Below are 22,463 nucleotides of genomic sequence, written 5' to 3'. Positions count from 1 at the left end.
GGTGCAGAATATTCTTTTCGTTGATCTTTAGTGAGAGGAAAATTGTCCTCATACTCATCTTCGTCTAATTTTGCCACCTCCAAACTATTCGAACATGATTTGCCCTGACAAAGTGCACACATTACCGAGCAACGCAAACCTGCTTTACGGCAACTACAAGATGTATTACAACCTCTGGCACATTTACATGAAATCAGATTTAATAATTCTTGGGGAGGTGCATCTTGGGAAGTAGCAATGGGCATCAACCCATTCTTTGAATTTTTCCATCCCCAATCCAGAGGTGATTTTTCATTCCCATACCATAGCTGTATCTGACTGTATATATACGTACGGAAGGAGTGCAAGCGAGCTGCGTCTTTGGTCGGTGGTAACGATGCTAGGTTTGGTAAGCTTTTGGTAATAGATTTTACGAAACACTGGTACCTGTACTTATCTAACGAGTCGCATTTTTTGGATCCATATAGATGAAGAAGAAATCGTTCTCCAGCTTTTTCTATATCTTCTGGGGATGCATTTGGGTCTTTGAAAGTTTGTGCAGCTGTCTGTAATAATTCTTTTTCTTTCTGTAAAACTTTAACGAATTTCATTTTTTCTTTGTCTGTATAATGCGGATGTGGTGTCGCAGCCACTAAATGCGTAGAGAAATAAAATGTTGTCCATAAATGAAGCATCTAGATTCATATTATGGGGTGCATACGTTCAACTTTGCGACTGCCCCTTGCCTGGCTTTAGAAAATAAATATTCGACCGAGACCCATTTAAGGCAGTAAGAATTACGAACAAATCGGTGTCTTCGCCGGCTATAATTACCGTGTCATTGTGATTTGATTCTTCAATTGCAGTGTTGACAATTAATGTGTCAGCATCTTCATCAGCCTGCTTGAACTCATCAGATTCATCAGCAGCGTGCATGACCTTGAGTTAAAGATTCCGCTTAACAACAAGAGTAAGGTTCTCGGAAAGACAAAAACTGCCTAGAATAGAGGAAATAATAACTGCTTATAATATATTTAGCGCGTTTAAACCGAGATAACTTGGAAACGGGTTGTCGCACGGAAAAAGTACATAGAACGTTTTTTATAGAGTTTTTCCTCTTCTTTAATTTTGGTCTGTACATTTTTTGTACTAAAGTTGATAGAAATCGAGTTATTGACAAATAATGAAAAATAAACCGAATTTTAGCCACTTTTTCCAAGATGGCGGCCAAATCTGGGCTTTGTGGGTGGTGCAAATTTAACACGTGGTTCCTTACACTAAACTAAACAAAATAAAATTTATTCTAGCTTCTCCGGATTTGCTCCCGCCGTAAGCTATTTTTTAGTACTTGGCCACTGGCCTAATAAATAATAAGGGACATTGTTTGTCGATGGCCTGGATCAACATATGGTAGCACAATGTTTAATGCTTCCTTACTTTGTGCCTCATTGGAAGCTGGGGAATATCAAGGTGGATATTTGTTAGGTGACAGGGCTTATAGCTGTAAAGAATATTTATCAACACCCCTTTTAAATTCAAACACTGTAGCTGAGACTAACTATAATTCAGCTCATATTCAAACCAGAAATTGCATAGAGCGCTCATTTGGAGTTTGGAAAAGAAGGTTTGCTTGTCTTTCTCTAGGCCTTCGAACTAAACTGGAGACCAGTTTGCTAGTGATTGTGGCAACAGCAGTGTTGCATAATATTGCGTTAGTTAAAAGCGATTATTTTGAAGATGGTGTTGTAGAAGAAAAGTTGGTTGAAGATATCATTTTACCTAATGTTCAGCACAATGCAGGAGGCAACGCACTTAGAAGGAGTTTAATTGAAAATCATTTCAGATAGGTATGTATCATAAAAAAATCGTATTCTTAAATTAAAATCCTTGGGACATTAAGTTCCGAAAACGCTGAGTTATGTTTTCATGTTGTTTAAAAATAATTATTTAGTCTATAGAAAGTCAAGAAATCAAGAAAATTAATTTAATATATTGTTTGCGGACCAGTGTGGACTCGACCTAACCTAACTATATGTCCCGCCCCCAGATGACCTTAATATCGCATTAAAGACACCGTAATGATTCATTCAAACGTTCGAGAACAATCGAGTTCCATTGGAATGGAGTAGTACATACGAGAATATTCGAAACTTTCTCTATTGACCTAATGATCTATGGATTATTCGAGAACTCTTTAGCTGTGGGTATATAAAACCGAAGGATGGGGCCTGAAGAGGACAGAAATAAATAGACGAGTACAGTTGTCGCGCTAAATTCAAAATAAATTCTTTCTAGATAAATAGTTGTAAATAGTTTGCATATAGTTCTTTAAGTATTTTAATCGTTATTATTTGTTACTTAGTGTAAATAAATTGTGACTTTCTATCCACACGGAACCGACGAAAAACGTAACAATATCAATACAAGGTTCAATAACTTTAAATTTCCAAGAAAAATCATATTATGTATTTATATATTATAATTTTACTATTTCTTCAAAAAAAAACAAGGTATAGACATTATTTACAATTTTATTGTTATTTCTTTAAAAGATCTTCTTTTAATTTTGATTCAATTTTTTTAATTTTTAAATCTTCTTATATAATTTACTTCCATTTCATTTTTCAATTTTAAATGTTCTAGTTCAATGGTTTTAATTTCTATTTCTTTATTTTTAATTATTTCTTGTATATATACAATATTTCTTTTTCTTCTAAATATAAAACATTTTTTTTCTTCTTTGGCGTCGGTTTCATCTTTAATTTTTTTTCGGTCAACTAAACGATTTGTCAGTGTATTTAATTAAATGCGTTTCTTTTTTTTCAGTAAATTTTCTTTTTTTGTTGGGTGTTGGTGTAGCCTCAGGAACAGTCACATTTGTTTCAGCTTTGGATGGGGTCGGTTGCAGCTTGGAAGTAGCAGGAACGTCAAGATTAATATCATGTGATATATTATCTAATATATAAATTTAAAAAAAAATCCAAATTTAAGTGAGGATGCAGTCAATAATCACCACATAGGCTAAAAAATAAATAAATATATAAAAATAATATCTAAAAGAATAGTTGGTTTCATTTCAGGTCAGGATACCTATTCTTAACCACTCGCATCTTCGAATATGACTTGCATCTCTGAGAAAGCCATATAACGATATAACAATAATACATGTAATGCGCAAACGCAAAGTTGTGAACGCTGCGCTGTCAAGAAGAGATGGCATTTTGAGTTCCACTTTGTAAACCAGCGTTGAACTCTTTTGCTATTAATTCCCACCTGTCGTTTTTGTTTCATATTAGTTGCATCTGTTTTTTTTTTATTTTCAGTGATATCCGAGTATCCCTGCACAATTTCAAACAAAGATTTTTGCCGAAATCAGTGAAGTTTAAATATGCCCCGATGACAAGTGTAGATGTTGAACGAAGTTTTTCCGACTTAAAATATGTCCTTATTGATAGGAGAATGGGATTTTCTGTAGAAAATTTAGAAAAACAGTTAGTTATTGCTTTATTTAAAAACGATGATTATTTAGAAGTCCTAATTTCATTTATTTTTGTTATTTAAATATTTTTTATTGCAAAATATTAGGTATATAACTCATTATAGTTTAGTTGTTACATAGAATCTCGATGGAACTCTTTAAAGACGGCTGTCAGAGACACGCAAGATATCGACATAGGATATGTACGCACTTATAAGAAGCAACAATGGATGACTGATGAAATCCTGCAACTTATAGATGACAGAAGAAAGCAGAAAACTAGACGGTACAAGGAGCTGAACAGGGCTGAGCGAATTGAATGTCGAAGAGCAAAGAAGCGTTGGCTAGCAGACAAGTGCAGTGAAATGGAGACCTTGCAAAAGAAGCATGATTTGTTTAACCTCCACAAAAATATCCAAGAATTTACAAACACAGGACGTAAACAGTGCCGAGGTATTCTGAGAGATGCTAAGAATAAAACCTTGGTGGGCGTCGAGGAAAAGCTCGATCGGTGGAAGGAGTATGTTGAGTTGCTCTATGCAGATACACGGCCCGATCAACCACCCATAGCTAGTAATCTCAATGATTCTAGTCCTGATATTACAAAGGAAAAAGTCAAACGTGCTGTAGAGCTTCAGAAGAAAAACAAGGCAGTAGGACCAGACCAGATCCACGCGGAAACCCTAAAGCTAATCGCCGATGCAGATGATAGGGGCCTTAAGATTCTTACAGAATTGTTTAATTCGATATACAAGGCCGGCAAGATACCCACTGATTGGCTAAAATCCACTTTTATCCCATTACCTAAAAAACCAAACGCTTCTCAATGTGATGACCACCGGTTAATCAGCCTGATGTCACATGTCCTCAAAGTATTCCTCCGAATAATTCATACCCGTATATACAACAGATGCGAACGACAGGTTGGCGATAAACAGTTTGGATTTAGGAATGGAATTGGCACGCGCGAGGCTCTTTTTACACTAAACGTTATTACACAGCGATGCAGGGACATGAACGTCGATATATATGCCGGCTTTATAGATTATAGAAAAGCCTTTGACTGTGTGTCGCATCAAAAACTTGCCGAGATTCTTAGAACCACCGAGGTGGATGAGAGGGACTTATGCATTATCACCCAGTTATACTGGAACCAAACTGCAGAGATCAGGGCGGATGGCGGAACATCTGATGAAGTAGCAATTAGGAAGGGCGTCAGGCAGGGGCGTGATTATCCCCACTCCTTTTCAACATCTACTCAGTGTTGCCAACCGTAGCGGAATTCCGCTACGCATAGCGGAATTTACCGTCAAGAGCGGTGTAGCGGCGGCGGAACCAAATGACAGTAAGACGTAGCGGAATATTTTAATTCTCTTAGACGCGTGTAATGACGTCAACATTCTAAAACAGATTATTTATCATAAGTATTATGAGCAGTAAGAAGTTATGTGTTTTATTATATATTAATCTTATTTATTATTAACTAAAACTCAAATCAACAAGGCAGCGACATCTATCAATCAATCAATCAACCGGCACTGTGGCGTGCCAGGTAAAATGTGTTAGAGAGCGCCGGGAGCGGTAGAGGGCTCTAGGCTCTAGTGCGCTGATCGCTATTTACTAGTTCTCGGTGGTTCCCAAAATCTTTTAAAGTAAACAAAACAAAAGCAATGTAGGTTGTACGTGTATTTAGTATTATAAAAAGGTATGCTAATATGATTTATACATATATACATGCATTCAAGCAGAATACATATCTAAATATGCATAAATACCACAATAAAAAATTACATAATTTGCACTCATTTCAGGGGCGCAATATGTCTGAGTTATCTGATTCTGATATAGGAAAAAGCGGATCATCTACTCCGAAAAAGAAAAGGGCAATGAGGCACGAACTGGCCAGAGATGAAAAGAAAAGCCGAAAACAACTTTTTTCCAGAAAGTGGATGGAAGAAGATATTTTTAAGCGATGGCTACTACCAACTGAAGATCCAGCTAAAGCTAAGTGTAAAGTATGCCAGTTGAATTTAGGGACCAAAAGAAGTGATTTGTTAAGCCATGGGAAAAGTCAGAAACATTTAAAAAATATGAACTTAACGCAAATAACTAGACCAATTACTGAAATATTTCAGTCTTCTAAACAAGATAAAAATCTAATAATAGCAGATATCAGATTTACTTTGTTAGCTGCATCTCATAATTTTAGTTTTAGTTCTATTGACCATGTAACCGACACTTGTAAATTAAGTTTTAGTGATTCGAAAATCGCAAAAAATATGCAATTAAGGCGTACAAAATGCACAAGCATTTTAAAAAACGTACTTGCATCTACAATTAAAGAGGCATTGTGTGGTGAACTGAAGAATAACAGTTTTTCTATTCTTGTAGATGAAAGTACAGACATCAGCAATTATCGGTACCTGTGTATTTTAGTTAGATATATTTATGAAAACAAAATCAAAACCGAATTATTAGACTTAATTCCCATCAAGGCTGATGAGGGGTCAGCAAAAGGTCTCTATTCCCTGTTTAAAAAATGTCTGACTGATTTTAATTTAAGCGTGAATAATATTGTGGGTTATTGCTCTGATAACGCCAGTGTCATGATGGGGAACAAAGAATCATTTAAGACTTATCTCTTAAACGAAAATCACCATATTGTTGTAAATGGATGTGTGTGTCACTCGGCTCATTTAATTGCTGCTGCCGCTAGCCAAGAATTGCCAAGTAATATAGAAGCATTATTGCAAAATATCTCCAATTATTTTTCTAGAAGTCCAAAGAGACAGTCAGTTTTAGAAGAATTTCAACAATTTATGCGGGCAGCTCAACTTAAAATTATAAGCCCCAGCAAAACCAGATGGTTGGCACTATCAAATTGTGTTGAAAGGCTAATTGATCAGTGGGATGTTCTTTTAGAAGTCTTCCGAGTAGCTGCCTTTGAAGATAAAAATCAAGTAGGCAATATGATATTTAATGAAATGCAAAATCCCTATGTCAAAGCTTATCTTCTATTTTTAAAACACGTTCTTCCGATCTTTAATTCATTTAATGCTATGTTTCAGTCTTCCAAAGTCCTTGTAGATAAAATGTATGTAGAGAGTAGAAGATTTGTGAAGATACTATGTGTAAACTTTGTCAAACCCTCCTGTTATACGAGTGAGGTTGAACTTGATCTATTAAATGTATTTGATCCAAATGTGTTGCTTCCGGTGGAAGAAATTAATGTGGGTTTGAATACCATGAATTTACTCAAAGATTGTATCAAAGCTGATAACGAACAATTTAAACTTAAGTGTTTGAAATTTTATCAAGTAGCCGTTGCCCAAGCATTTAAAAGATTGCCTACTAAAGATAAATTTTATAAAAATATTACATTTGTACAACCGCAAAATGCTCTGAATGTAAATCTAAAACATGATATTGATGAAATTTGTAACACATTTAAAAATAAAATAGACCCCGTAAAAGCTATAACTGAATATAATAATATAAAAATATATTTTTCTGAAGAAGAAAAAGAAAGTCTAACATGCGATGATGTAATTACGTTCTGGACAACTTTGTTGGACATGAAAAATTTTAACGATGAGCATTTATTTAGAAATATCAGCATAGTTGCTCTGATCATCCTTACTTTAACTCACGGCAACGCGGACGTGGAAAGAGTGTTTTCAATAATGACTGATGTTAAGTCAAAAAAAAGAAATCGCCTTTCACCTGATACTCTGAGTGATATTCTCAGAGTAAAAATTGATTTAGCAACCAAAAATAAATGCTGCACGAGTTATGCAATTAGCGAAAGCCATTTTCAAAAATTTAATCAGTTCATGTACCAATTTAAAACCAAAAATGAGGCAACTAGGTCCACCGCCCCCAAAGAAAATGTTTGTGACACTGACACGTCTGATTCAGATTAGAGCACGATTAGAGTTAGTTAATTTAAGTGTATGTTTATCTTTTAAAGAGAAAATATATTTTTGATTTATTTTCCATTTTTCCAGATAAGGATTTATTTGTGATTTATTGTTTATATTTATATGTTACAAAATAAAAGTGCTTATTTTGCTGTAATTTTTTTTATATTGAAAAAAATCAATTGCCAAATGGTATCTATATAAATCATAATTCCAAAATAGACTAGATTTGTAGTGAAATTAGAAATGACACGACCGTAGCGGGGAGTAGCGGAATTTGTGTAGTGACGTAGCGATATTCGTAGTTTTCTGGTTGGCAACACTGCATCTACTCCGAAGAGGTATTCCGTGAGGCACTAGAGAGCATTGAGGATGGTATCAAAATCAATGGTCCCCTGATCAACAATATTCGCTTCGCAGATGATACGGTTGTACTGCCCGCAACATTCTACACCTTCAGAACATGATGGACTGCATCGTTGAACATAGCATGCAGTACGGATTACACATCAGTGTTAGCAAAACTAAACTTCTTGTATTTTCCAAAACACCGGGAAAGACTGTCCTCAGAATTAACAACAAGGTAGTAGAACAAGTATCGTCCATAAAGTATCTAGAAGCCCTCGTTAACGACGCTTGCGACCCCAAAACTCAAATTTTAGCTAAGATCGAACAGGCCAGACGTATTTTTGCTTCCATGAAAACCCTCTTCTCCAGCCGAGATCTAAACCAGTACTCTACGGCTCTGAGAGTTGGACACTCAGTCAGACATTGGAAAACCGCATTAACGCTTTTGAGATGTACTTGTATCGTCGTATGCTGCGTATATCCTGGATAGATAGAGTGAAATGAGGAGGTGCTCAGGCGGATAGACAAAGATAAAGAGCTCCTATCAATAGTGAAGGAAAGGAAGTTACAGTACGTCGGTCAATACATCATGAGGCGTGATCGATACGACGTGCTCAGACTGGTCATCGAAGACAAAATTGAGGGCAGGAGATCAGTGGGAAGAAGGCAAAACTCCCGGCTTAAGGATCTGCGTTGTTGGTTCGGAAGAATATCAAATGAAATTTTTAGAGGTGCGGTTTCACGCACCATCATAGCCAGTTGGATCGCCAACCTCCGAAGGGAGACGACGCGGCGGCCTAAGAAGAAGTTTAGTTTGTTCATATAAGTATATAGTTTATGTTGTTCAGGATAATTATTTTTAATGCTCGTTTACTAAAAAATATTAAATTAATAAAAAATATTCATTTTTTTTTCATGCTTTTTTAAATTTACGTGCATATTTATGTGCTTATTTTCGAAGTATTTTGGGCCTTTTAAATGCTTATTTTAGGCTTTTTAATGCTTATAACTCCGCGCTCTATTCATAGTTATCGACTCGATAACGCTATATGTTGAGAAACCGGGCATAAGCCATCTATGACGCCGTTTTTTTCAATTTTGTAATATAAATTATTTTGACTCTTGATATGTAGTTGTCACATTATTCTTTTAATTTTATTATTTTTTTTGTGGAAAAAATATATTTCTGTTTTGTATTTGATATGTATGTAAACATATCTTTTAAATCACAATTGAAAATAACTAAAGAATTAAAATTTTTTAATTTTTTAACCTTCCCGCCATACGTGACGATATAGTCCGTAGTTCCTATAAGCAATATTGGGGGCGCTAGCAGTAGTAGACTTTTCAACAGTGTCAAATTTAAACGTCAATTTCACTTTCCAATATTTAACAGAGCGCTTGCACTTCTTCCGTAAAATGTGTTTTGTGATTTAAACCTTGGGCTTCCCTCAAAACCTTCGGCTGGTTTTGGCCGAAGTCGAATGTGCTATTACACAGGTCTACAAAAAAAATATTTTTTTTTGGTGCTCATAATTCCGTGTTATAATTTGGTTAACCAATCTCCAAGAATGTAGAGGGGCGAAAACAGTGAAACTACGTGCAGGTTGATAAATATAGGTATTTACCAAAAATAGTTACATATCGATATATTTAATAGTAATTGTCAAGTAAACTCTTATTCCTGAATCTATGCCTTATATAAAGAGATATTAACTTTTTGCTATATTTTTTCAATTGTGTATGTTGTAAAAAATTACCTAAAAATTGCTTCTTTTTTGTTTTTAAGCGTCAAACTCACGAATCATTTATTTAATTAATAGTTGTGAAAATAAAGATAATTTTGTAACTAGCGGAACATATTTCAATACGTCAAAGGAGCATGAAAAATGTCACTTTAATTGCCAAAATTAGAAAAAAATTATTTTCATCACATTATTTTATTTTTTGGCCATTGTGAAAAATTTAGTAGAGAAGAAGGCTGAAAATTACGAGGAATTAATTCTAGATCTGTTAATGAGCTTTAAAAATGTTCGATGTAATATTATGATACCTTGGGTTATCAAGGTATTATCTACACAGGTACTTAGATACGGGAATGGACCCTAAAGCCTTGGATCAAGTCAACCAGATGCTGTCATATAAATATACCTACAGGGTGACAATTTGAAAACGAACAGTATTTAATATTACCTCTACCGATGGTAGTATGAAAATTTGCCGAAATACGTCAATTTACATATCAAGGGGGACAATTTTTGAGGCATTTGTTGTCGTGTTACTTTCAACCCTTTGACCCCCAGGGCACCTACCCCTAAAATTTTAAATGACAACCCCTATTTCTTTTACCATTTCTGTGCTCCTTATAAAATTCTCCAAAAAATAATGCAGTTTATGTAGAATTCTATAAGAAACACAAAAATGGTAAAAGAAATAGGGGTTGCTATTTAAAATTTTAGGGGTAGGTGCCCTGGGGGTCAAGGGGTTGAAAGTAACACGACAACAAATGCCTCAAAGATTGTCCCCCTTGATATGTAAATTGACGTGTTTCGCCAAATTTTCATACTATCATCGGTAGAGGCAATATTAAATACTGTTCGTTTTCAAATAGTCACCCTGTGTATAAATGTTCACTTCTACGCTGTTTAGATGGTATCAAATGTTTTATCAAAGTTGACTTGGACGGCTTCGAAGCATCCAAGTAAGTTGGAAGCCAGCCTACTTACTTTGATGCAACTTTGATATTAAAACTTTGATCAAAAAGTCAATACTATACAAGCAGCGTACAAGTGAGACGCGCGCAGTATTATTACAAGTACAGTTATATGCCAACATCCAAGTGTGCCTAGTCCAAGTACCTTCATCGTGTCATCCGCTCCTTTTTAGGACCACCAGGGTAGAAAATAAAAAAAGTAGCTTTTAGCTTGCAGAATAATCTCATTAATTAATTTAAAATTGTTGATTTTCCTTTTTTGTTATACCTGAAATTTCTCGAAAACTACACGTAGCATTAAAAAAGGAAGTATACTGGTAGAATCAGGGTATCTAATATACTTAAAATCAGTTTTAGTTTTGGCGGCACCAAAATCATTGTAGACCTGTGTTATTGGCTGAAGGTGGCCGAAGCCGAAGCTTCGGTGAGACTTTAGTGGCGACGCTTTGGAGCCCTAACTGAATTATGCAACATTATAGCAGCACATATTATATATATGCAGCCAAGTTAGACAACCTTTCAAATACTCTTTTATTTTACTTACTTTATGGTCGGACCCGTTCTGTGTCTAGGAGCTATTGTCGGATCTCCAGGCATCCCACACTACCCTGTCATCGTCCAACTCCGTCAAACGTTGCGTGAGGGTGAGATTTTGTTGAGCGGCCATATTAAAGATCTCAGTTATAGTTTGGTTTTCGTCTTTGATGGAGTCAAATTCCTGTTGCAGCTCGTCTACTTGCGCTACGTAATACTCGCATCGACCCGCGAACCATGCTCTCACACCTGAAAGAAATAACAAAGAATTTGTCGCCTTGATCAAAATCAGAAAAATTTACAGAATTAAAATGTAAGCCCACGGCCACGCAGAAAGCGGTTTGCGTTTTTTGCGTCTCAAGCGCTTTTTGCGATTTTACCGTTTTAATTAGTAAAACGTACGGTGCAGTACGGCACCATAGTACGGTGCAGTTAGATCCAAACTTCAACATCTAAAGTAAAAGTTTCCCTTTAGCTCCAAATTGTTCTATACAGTCCACATATTGTTTGGTAAAAAGTTATACCATTTTAAGCGTCGGGTTTGAGGGGGAGGGGGGAAGAAGTTGGTAAATAAGTCCTTTTTATCAGTTTTTCTTAAATATTTCGGAAACTATGCAGTTTAGCGCAAAGTGTTATATACAAAAATAATCTACATCAAATTGCGATAAAAATGGTCCTATACATAATCTTGCTAAAATGAATGGTTCCAGAGTTACAAAAAGTGTAAAAATAGATTTTTTTGTATTTTTTAGATTTTTTGGAAAAATAAAATTTTAACTACTGTTTAAAGAGAAATAACTAAACGATTTTATTAAAAATTATTGTACAATCGTCTTTTAGTCCAAAAGAGGCTTAGAAGCGTAAAAATACTGAGAGTAAGATAGTAAGGTTTAATAAAAGCGCGGCAGTTAAAACAAAGTCGGTAAATAGAGACATAAACCCCATTTTGTTTTTAGCGTTAGTTAAAAATTCACTTTGGTTGATATTAACATGGATTGAGTCTTCTACTTTTAGTTCAATGTTAGTGGTAGAACGTTATCTACGTAAGTGTTCTTCATCTTTTGTGTTGCCTTGCTCGTATCCATCAAAAACAACGATGGCTGGACCATAATGAACAATTATGTAATCTGCGTATTGCTTGCATATCTGTCTGAAGGTAGCTGGGCGTCGCCAGACAACTCTATGGAGCAGGTGGCCTCCATCAATGATGTAGGATACTTTATCTGAATCGGTGTTGATTGATGATTCATTTGAATCTGGAACCAAAACAGTCACCATTGAAGATTTGCTTCCCTTCCTTATCAAGCCAGATTCATCAAAGAGGGATGGAGGATAAGCACATAATTCAAATTGAAATATTTCTTTAAGTCTCTCATCACTTCTTACTGTGGACACCATCCGATGTCAGAGAGTGTTATGGTGCGTTTAGACTTGAGCACGCACGAGCTGAGCTTGCGCGCACGGCATTCGTTCGCGCTCTCGGCTCCGTTCAAATTAAAAACTTATTTTTCGACAAATGAAGTGATCCATTTGTGCGCGCACAGCAGAGTTGTGTAGGCGAAAATAATGGACTACCAAGAAATAGTCGAGGCAGCAGTCATTGTTATGCACAGCTTAATTATTAAAAAGAAGAAAAATCGAAAACATCGTCGCTGATGGCAAACACAAATTTTTAGAAATCGATATAATTTACTGCAACAACTTAGTGTCTGAGGAGGGCTATGATCAGTTCAAAAACTTTACAAGGATGACCAGGCCCGACTTTGAATTTTTACAAAATTTAATAACACCAAAAATTACGAACAAAAGATACAAATTTTAGAATAGTAATTTCATTAATATCGACATATTCAATATTAATTTTATTTACAAGGTCTTGCCATGCGTTATTTTTTTTTTTTTGATTTTTAATAATACAAAGTATGTTTAACATCCCATAATATAGGCAACTTTTTATATTCTTCAATTAATAATAACGAAGATTCATTGATCCACTTCATATATATGTTATATTGGTCCACCCAGTACGTTCACCCGGCAGGCCACATCCTATTGCGACACGTCCGGCGCGCGTTGCGAAATCGCGAACGTATCATAATAATATTCTATTGTTCTCACGATTATTGTCAATCTAATCATTATTTTTATTTAAAACCCAATTATTTTTGTAAATGTATGTCCGTTTGAATTTTTATCGTTGAATTAAAATAAATTAATAAATAAAATAAAATATTATAAATGTGTTTAAAGAAAATATTTTTTTTTTAAAAAGTGAATCTCATTATTTGTGATCTAACATATTCATAATTTTAATAAAGAAAACGAAAAAAAATCACACACGCACGCACGAACTCAGACAAAACAAATTGCTGATTGCCGTGGGCTGTATAGAACAATTTGAAGCTAGAGGGAAACTTTTACTTTGGATGTTGAGGTTAGACCGTTTTTTGGACTAATTGCATCACACTATTAAGCGTTTTTTTTCGATTTGTGTCCTTTAAAAACACGCAAAAAACGCGGCAGGTCTGCAGTTTCTATCAAGATGTCAATTAGTAACGTCGCAAGCTCGTCGATTCCCGGCCCGTTCAACAATCAGTCCTGTGAGAAAGAGATAGGCGAGCTAGGCGCGGTTAGCATTGAAGAGACGGTGATAAAAGATGCTGGGATTGAATTGTGGACGGGCCAGGGCATATATTTGGCGACAAACACAATCTACTGCTAGTGCCAATGGTGTTTGTAAATATAATTATTATTATTTGCCATTTATTTTACGAATTTTAGTTTATATGTGTATAGTTTATTTATGTTGTAGTGTTGTGGTTTGTTATAATTTTAATATAATATAATAAATAATTATATAATAGAATAGTAAATATTACTAGTTATTACTATACTATTAGGACATGATTTATGAAACTTTTTGGAGTGAAATTTCTTAACGCGCGCTGGGAGTAAAAAGACAAGTACGTGCGAACATAGTAAAGCGATCTGCTCGAGCGGTTAGATCGAGCGGCGAGATCGATTCAAATAATTTTGTTTTCGTCGCTCTGTCGCGCTGTAGAAAATGATAGATTCTCAAAAATTAATAGATTTAGTATTTGTAAGAGATTTTATGGGATCAGAAAGATAGTAAGCACCAAAACCGGTACATTTTAGATAAGTTATGAGAAGAAGTGGCAACAAATTTTCGTAAAGGTTATGAAACTTGCCACACTCTCTCCGGGTTTTGAAGATTTCATGTTGTAGTGTACAAATTTCATGTACACTACACATTTTGGTTTGTTGGTTTCGAATAAACCAAATGTTTGCGACACTACTGTCCAGACTTTTAGCCACTGTTAACATTTTAAATAATCAATAAGCAAATGAAAATAATAAATTTGTACAAGTACCTCGCTATCCCTCGTCGCTCAACTATATTTTAGCACCTCGAGGCTTGCTACTATGTTTTTAGCCTAAGGCGCCACTAGGTTTTTAGCCTAAGTCTAAGAACATAGTGGCGCGACGAGGATAGCGGCGAGCAAGCAGCGCGATACCGCGTCGAGCAAGCCTCGAGGTGCTAATACATAGTAGAGCGGCGAGCAGATCGCTTTACTATGTTCACGCGTACTTGTCTTCACAGGTTTGTTTTGGACGCGACGTCGCGCTGCTTGCTCGCCGCTCTCCTCGTCGCTCCACTATGTTCTCAGCCTTAGAAATACGTAGCGACGCGACGTGTATTTGTGAGCAGTCCACGTGTTTATCAAAAATATTGATATTTTAATATAAATTTTGTAAAAGTGAATCAAATTATTACGTGTAAAAAAACATTTATTACACGTAAAAAACTATTTTTATTATTTTACGCCAATAAAGCTCCATACTCACACTTGGCTCCTTCGTCCCTTCGTCGCGTTACTTCCCTTCCTCACTTCACTTCGTTCCTTCGTCTCTTCGCTTCCTTCCTTTGTCCATTCGATGCTTGGAAATTAGTCGATTATGTAACAACAGATCACAAAGTATTTTTAATATAGCAGCTACATGTTTATTGCGAAATATCTAGTAACCTCTAAAATTTTTAAAAAATCCGAAAGGCGCATATTTTTTATTTTATAAAACTGTAATTTATTGTCGTGTCAAAAATAAAAATTGAATTTTAGAATTTCCAAGAATGTGTTAAGCTCCAAAAGAAAATAAATATTCTAGCATCCAATGAAGATGAGATCCAAGACACCGAAAATCCAGATGAGGAACACCAAGAAGATGATAGCGATACCGATGAAGAAGCTACTAGACAATACAATAAATTTGTAGGATTGTACAAGACAAGATCAATAATCGATTACTCGGAAAAAAAAGTGGAATTTTCCAATTCACAGCCTCTGGATAAATCAAATAAAAACATAATAACATTCTTTCGCCAAAATAAACTGGAACAATTACATGAAGAAATAATAGACGACATTTTTGAAAAAAACTACAACTTTAGCCAATCAAAATTAAATATAGTATCCAGTAAAAAGGTAAAAGGACGAAAATATTTTATTATCCCAGTACCGTTTGATCCAGGAACTGTAGTAGCACACTTATTTTACGGACTTTTAAAAGGACAAGAAGAATTTAACACAACTAACACACCTACTGTGTAGAAAATAACCTAGATTTACCTATCTTAGAAACACTATCTTATATTTTTGCTGACAAAGACATAAAATTAAGAATATGCCAAAACACTGTCAAGACACCGAGCGAAGATGAAATACCTATTATATTGGAACAGTATCACAGAGGAAAAAACAATTTACACCGAGACATAAATGAAACAGTCAGACGACTTAAAGTAAAATATAATTGGCCAAATTTACCGAAAGATGTAGAAAAATTTTGTCCATTCGATGCTTGGAAATTAGTCGATTATGTAACAACAGACCACAAAATATTTTTAATATAGCAGCTACATGTTTATTGCGAAATATCTAGTAACCTCTAAAATTTTTAAAAAATCCGAAAGGCGCATATTTTTTATTTTATAAAACTGTAATTTATTGTCGTGTCAAAAATAAAAATTGAATTTTAATAATATATTTTTTTAATAAATCCGAATATTTCAGTATCATGTACAAGATACTCGTATATCAGTGTGAATGTACAAGACGAGTAAAGTTTATTATGTCATTTATATCGAAACTATGAAATATGACATACTAATTAAACGTTGATGTCAATCCCCATTTCTTCAGATATTTTTGTAAAGGCATCATGCACACTATTTCTATTTTTTTATTTTTGTCGCTACAATTAAATAAAATAAATATAGACATGTATTTCTTCACAAATATGAAGACAATATTGTCTTTTCCTTCCATTTTTAAGACTATTGTGCGTGAATCTATTTTTATATCGACTGGTGATTGCTAGATGTACAGGGTGTCCCATTTTTGTGTGTTTTATGGGGTTTCTGGTTTATAAGTAGATATATAAAGATGCCGTTTTCACATTATTGTTCTACTTATTATGAAATTAAATATGATACACACAGATTTATCCTAGCCTTCTTAGTTCAAATTTATTTCTTATTTCTTTCTTTTATACTTTTTATTTTTTAATTAGTAGAAATTTTTGCATTTTTTGATAACCTTTGTATCTCGATTATCTTATAACTTATCGAAAGGGCAAAAAGGGTCAGTGATGGGCGGTGGTTAAGTACCCAATTTGTAGATAAATAAAATCTGAGTATACAGGGCTCTTTGGCCTAATGGCCTTTTTTTCTTCTTTTTTTGTTGAACATGAATTAGCATAAATAATGCTTTTATGTATGTGGTTACCGTCTTAAGCTTGGACTAGACAAAGAAGGTGTTTATTTATTTACACAAGGAGTGGAGATATAGAAAGGTAAATAAATGTGTATCAAAAGTAAAGTCAATTTATTTAACACAGATTTATTGTTTTTTTTGTCACTTAGCTATCTACAATATTGTGCACGTTTTGCATCTGAATATTAATTATACAGGGTGTTTCAGAAAACATGTCCCGTCTCTCGTGGAGAGATTCCTCACGTAAAAATAAAATTTATTTTTCATATCAACATAGGTACGATTCTGCTTTGTTTCGCAGCTGCAGGGTGTTAAAGGCTTAATAGTTTTTCGATTTATCATAATTTTTTTCCAAGTACTTTTAGTGATTTGAATGAAATTTTGAGGGTAAAAGTCACTATAAGTCCTACATCTTTTAATGCTAAAAAAGTGTCGATAAAGTCATCAGGGACGTGCATATGGATAATAACTGGAATATCTTACAAAAAAAAAACATGTGCGCCACTGACTTTTTTTCTTTTGATATCAAAATTGAGTAGGCCGTTTAATGCCAATAAAAAGTGATCTCTTGTTATTTTGTCGAATTCGGCCTCCTTGCTGAGATAAACGCAATTTTATTAATCACAATTAATAAAATTAAAATAAAATTAATAAATTATATATTTTACCTAATTTATTATTAAATGTTATTACTATTAGTTATTATTACTATTAGTCCAACCTACAGCAATTTCAAATAAAAAAAATTATGGTATTTAAGATAATTACAAACAACCTAATTTTACAAACTTATGTTCTTTTTTTAAACAGGACACTCTATATATTATTTTTTATTTTATTTGCCTTGTTATGACCTTTCTAAAATTACAATATACTCTATACTTATTTATTTAGGTACTGCTAAACGGCTCTTATTTTATTTAACTTAATTTTACCAGATAATTTTGCTTTGCATCGTGATATTTTGATAAACTACACGGAAACTGAACTGTGCTTCTATTAAATAACATGCCAACAACCAACATTTAAGTATTTTAGAATGCCCGTAACAAGGAAATAAAATAATATACAAAATATCGCATTTAAAAAACATAAGTTTTAGTCATTTTTAAAAAAGACAAATTTCAACAAAGAACTAGTTACGTCATTGCATTCTACGTGAAAAACTGTACAGGACACCGTTTTCATCTTTTCGATAAGTTATGATACAAAGGGGATCGAAAAATGCAATAATTTCAGATTCGCCCTGTATTTTAGAAAGTAAGAGAGCTAGGACATATCTAATGTAGCATCTTTAGTTTCATAAAAAAGTAACATCGTAATGTGAAAACCGCATTTTTGTATTTCAACTCATAAACGAGAAAACCTGCAAAACACACGAAAATGGGACACCCTGTACAGACGTACTGCCAAATTAAGAAATCAACTACGAATGAAATCCAAGATTTTGTCTTCGTGATAATTCCTTTGCTACTTCGTCCAAAAACCGACAGTACGGGGAAGGAGCGTTTTGAGGAAGTAAACGAAGGAACACACAGTCGCAAAAAATCCACAATTTCCTATAGTAAATATAGGATTTTTGGACGAAGGGACGCGACGAAGGAAGGAAGTGAAGTAGCGAAGTGTGAGTATGGGGCTTAAAACTGTTACACGTAAAAAAACTGTTTTTTACGCATATAAAACTATTTGTTGCTGGTAGAAAACTACACTGATAAAAAAGATAGACTTGAACCAAAGTCGTCATCGTTCTTGAAAAGAAAAATTTAGTGGCAAGAGAATTTATTTTAGAGTAAAAGAAAATATTTTGCCTGAAGAAAAACTCTCAAGAAAACTTCTTCTCTTGAAAAATTCGAAAATTTCTCTTGAATCTATTTTCATTCAACCAAGTGCAAGTTACTTTGTTTTAAGATAATAACAAAAATACGCTAGGAAGTACTTCATTCAAGAAACATGGCCATTTTTCCAATAGCTAAATACTCTTTTGATGAAAAATAATAACAACACGCAAAGACGATGACGAAGGACGGTACCTATATACAATCAGTCGGCAGTCCGATCAGTCTCACGTCGCATTTCATAGGTCGCACATCATAGTACGCACGGTTTTTGTTGCTTGGAATTTTCCACTTGGAATTTTGCATAATCTGCTTTTTAAACGTATATCAAATTAGTGATCGTTATTAACATGCATTGTCATTTTTTATGGCCAAATTTTAGGATATATGGATTCTTTAAAGGAGTTTCTGAAAAAAATGGAAATTAGAGCATTTATTTGCTATATTTGAAGGTAAGAGACATTTACTTAATGCACCTGTTTAGATAATGCATGCGTGACTATAGATAGAATAAGAATATAGGTATCGATTGTTTTATGCAAATAATTACAAACATTTTAGAATTTCAAGTCGTCGTATTAAAAAATCCAAAATGTGACCAAAGCTTATAATTTTAATAATTTGTTTGCTTTACTTTGATTAATCGTGATGTAGCATTTTTTTGTAATTTTTAGGGTGATGAACTACCCCAAAAAATACCAAGGAGTGAAGAAGCAGAAATAACTACCTACTATCGAGGAAAATAATATAACTTTACTTACTACAGACTAGGAAAACCTAAATTTATCAGAAAATAATATACCTCGTAATATGCCTGTATATGATGTATAGACTTCTCTTAGATCAAAATAAATTTTAGTTGAGTCAATGGTATTCGCTATTGGTTTAAGAAAAGTGTCTATTTAATCAAGAAATGTTTTTCAATCAAGAATTTTTGCATGAATCCAAGAGACTATTGTTCTTGTAGTAAGAACTTCTTTGCATATTAATTTTGGGTCAAGAGTGAAATACTTTGGACAGATAGATTCTTCTATTCTCTAAACTAATTTTTTAAAGCTTATGAAAAGATAGTTAATGCTTTGGGCAAAGAAACGTCGTTCTTGGCCCTATTGAAAAGCGCCAATCTTTTGGGTCAAAGTCATATTCATTTCGACTTAGAGAGCCTATTTTCAGTGTATTTTGTACGCGTATAAAACAATTTGTTACGTGTAAAAATCTATTTGTTGCACGCAAAAAAACTATTTTTTACGCATCAAAAACTTATTGTTTCTGATAAAAAAAAACTTTTTTACCCAAAAAAAATATTTTTTACGTGTAAAAATCTATTTGTTACAGGTAAAAAACTTATTGTTTCTGGTAAAAATCTTTTTTATCCAATACGTGTAAAAAACTATTTTTTACGCGTAAAAAACTATTTGTTACAGGTACAAAACTATTTTTTACGCGTCAAAAACTATTTGTTTTTGTTAAAAAACCTTTTTTACGCAGAAAAAGGGGGACGAATTTTTTTACGCAAAGAATTTCCCCACGAGAGATGACACATGTTGTTTGAAACACCCTGTATAGACATTTTTTAGCATTAAAATATGTCCCACTTATAGTAACTTTTACCCTCAAAATTTCATTCGAATCACTAAAAGCATTTGGAAGAAAAAACCCCCGTAGCTAAACAAAGCAGAATCGGACTTATGTTGATGTAAAAAATAAATCTTATTTTCACGAAAGGGAATAGAACAAATGCGTATCTCTCGTTTTTTTTCGAGAAAATCACTATAATAAAGAATTCTTTTAAATATCACTTACTAGGAAAGGTTGCTACGTCCTTCTTCAACAATCTAATCTCACGTCTCAATTTCTTGTTGTCGTACTTGCTCTTCAAATTGGTCAACGCGACTTCAGTAGTTTTTTCATGTGATTTCAGGACAGTTCTCAACCTGTTTATTTGTTTCCTCTTCGTTGACAACAAGCCCTCCAATCTGACAACTCGATCTTGCAACTCTTCAACCTCCTTGGTGTTCCCCTCTTTAGCTGGACGTAAACCAATAAAAATAAACGTAAACCGTGTGAACAACACCGATGAGAAACAAAAAACCGCGTTTTATTTTAGGGAAAAATGTATTTGAAACGTTTTAAACAACTTACTTAAATGTAGGGAATTGTCCATTTTCTATTGAAAAAAAAGAATGTTGACTATTGCTTCTACGGCTTATTACTTACAGAGTTATGAAATGATCGAACTGTGAAAACATAATATTCGCACTGTCTATCAACTAGGGAATGATGATTAAGAACTGAACTTGCAACCATGCATCACAACTTTTGGCAGGCCTTACCGTTTCTTAAATAATTTCTAAGACTACAAATAGCCACTTACTGTCCAATAGTAGATGACAATGCTTCGGGAAAAAAGGTCAATAGTCTCGAGGACTTTTTCTGATGTGAGAATAAACACGGACATGGTCAATTAACAGCTAAATTACTTTACGACCGAATTTCCTCATCGACTGATAATAAAACTAATAATTGGTGATAATGTTTCTGGGTCGTTTTTGTGTCTTTAAAGGTAAATGAGATTTTATATGATAGGCCATTATTTCGGTCGCAGGTAGAGTTTCCATAAAAGTTGTCAGAAATTTCGACCAAGTGAGTTAACGTAAAAAAAAGATACGACTGTTGATGCCGCAAAAAAACGTATATTTCGACATTCTCACTCTCTTTTTAAATGGAACACCTTGTATATTATTCCATTTTTAGATTTTACGATTGAAATAAAAGTAAAATCAGATTTATCACACTTAAACCTTACCGTTTTTGAAATATTTTCAATTTTGTGAAATTGCAGTAAAAAATTTAAGGCTCCATTTCTCCAAGGGTATCAAAGTTTTTAATACTAAATATTCACTGAAGATTATTTATCGATCAGGTATTGTATTGCAATAATAAAAATTATACTACCTTATACAGAGTGTCGAAAAATTTATATGAAATAATTACTAACTTTAAACGGCAATAACTTGTTTAATTTAAATGGAACTCCCTGTATATTTTACGTGAATCAGATGCACAATTTATTGTCTATCAAATTGTGTTATACCATTTTTACCTATTTCAAGTTATCGTAGAAAATGCACTTTCTAATAATTTAGACTTAATTTATCACTATACCCATGGAATATTGACATTTTACATTATTTTAAAGCAACATATATGCACAAAATGTACAGATTCTAAAAATAATAATATTGCAAGCCCATTTGTTTACAAAAAGAAAACTATTTAAATCTTTGAACCAAAAATTAGTTAATTACATACTTAATTGTTTTAATTAATAAATTATTCTAAATTAATGTGGATTTGACTAAGAAATCAATATAATAAGTTATGAAAATAAACGTCTCTGTTATTTTAAATAAGCATTCGTCAAAAAATGTATGATGTATTAAGGTGTTAGTTTTTACTACACTGTCTAATACACATACAAAATTCAGTTTTTTAGTATTTGGAGCAATTATTATTAATCAACGCAAACAGTGAATTAATGTAGTTTGAATGATGAGTTGATCATTTTCCTCTTTAACAAAAAATATTTAAACATTTTTCTTTTATTTTTTAATGAAATAAGCGAACTATATCGACAATATTAGTATATGTACTCTAAAAGCCTTGTAAAAAAACTTGTACTTAAAAGCCTTTTTTGTTCTCTTTAAATATAATTATGTATTTAAAAAACCGAAAAGTTTAAAACCGTTTTTTTATTTTTTCATCCCCTCTGTATGACTTTATCACACAAATATTAGAATTATAAACTCGTGCTAGATGGTTCTAGGACAGATTTCCTTTATTACCTTTATTAGGGTAATATTT

The 22,463-nt window shown here is 33.5% G+C and overlaps 2 protein-coding genes across 2 annotated transcripts; both read left to right on the top strand.

Annotated features, from left to right (window-relative positions):
• Positions 1-1,397: 1,397 nt before the first annotated feature.
• LOC115890911 (putative nuclease HARBI1) lies at positions 1,398-1,826 on the top strand. The gene has a single exon (XM_030911274.1). The coding sequence runs from the start codon at positions 1,398-1,400 to the stop codon at positions 1,824-1,826; it is 429 nt and encodes a 142-aa protein (XP_030767134.1).
• A 2,886-nt stretch (positions 1,827-4,712) lies between these two features.
• On the top strand, positions 4,713-7,460 carry LOC115890902 (protein FAM200A-like). Its single transcript, XM_030911254.1, has 2 exons — positions 4,713-5,162; positions 5,269-7,460. Exon 2 carries the CDS (start codon positions 5,278-5,280, stop codon positions 7,378-7,380), a length of 2,103 nt encoding a protein of 700 aa, XP_030767114.1. The 5' UTR covers positions 4,713-5,162; positions 5,269-5,277; the 3' UTR covers positions 7,381-7,460.
• The last annotated feature ends 15,003 nt before the right edge of the window (positions 7,461-22,463 follow it).

The sequence above is a fragment of the Sitophilus oryzae genome, unplaced genomic scaffold (genome assembly GCF_002938485.1).
Source record: "Sitophilus oryzae breed Bouriz unplaced genomic scaffold, Soryzae_2.0 scaffold_937_pilon_pilon, whole genome shotgun sequence".
In the NCBI taxonomy this organism is placed as follows: domain Eukaryota; kingdom Metazoa; phylum Arthropoda; class Insecta; order Coleoptera; family Curculionidae; genus Sitophilus; species Sitophilus oryzae.
The sequence above is the reverse complement of the archived record's forward strand: the minus strand, read 5'-3'. Positions and strand labels throughout refer to the sequence as shown.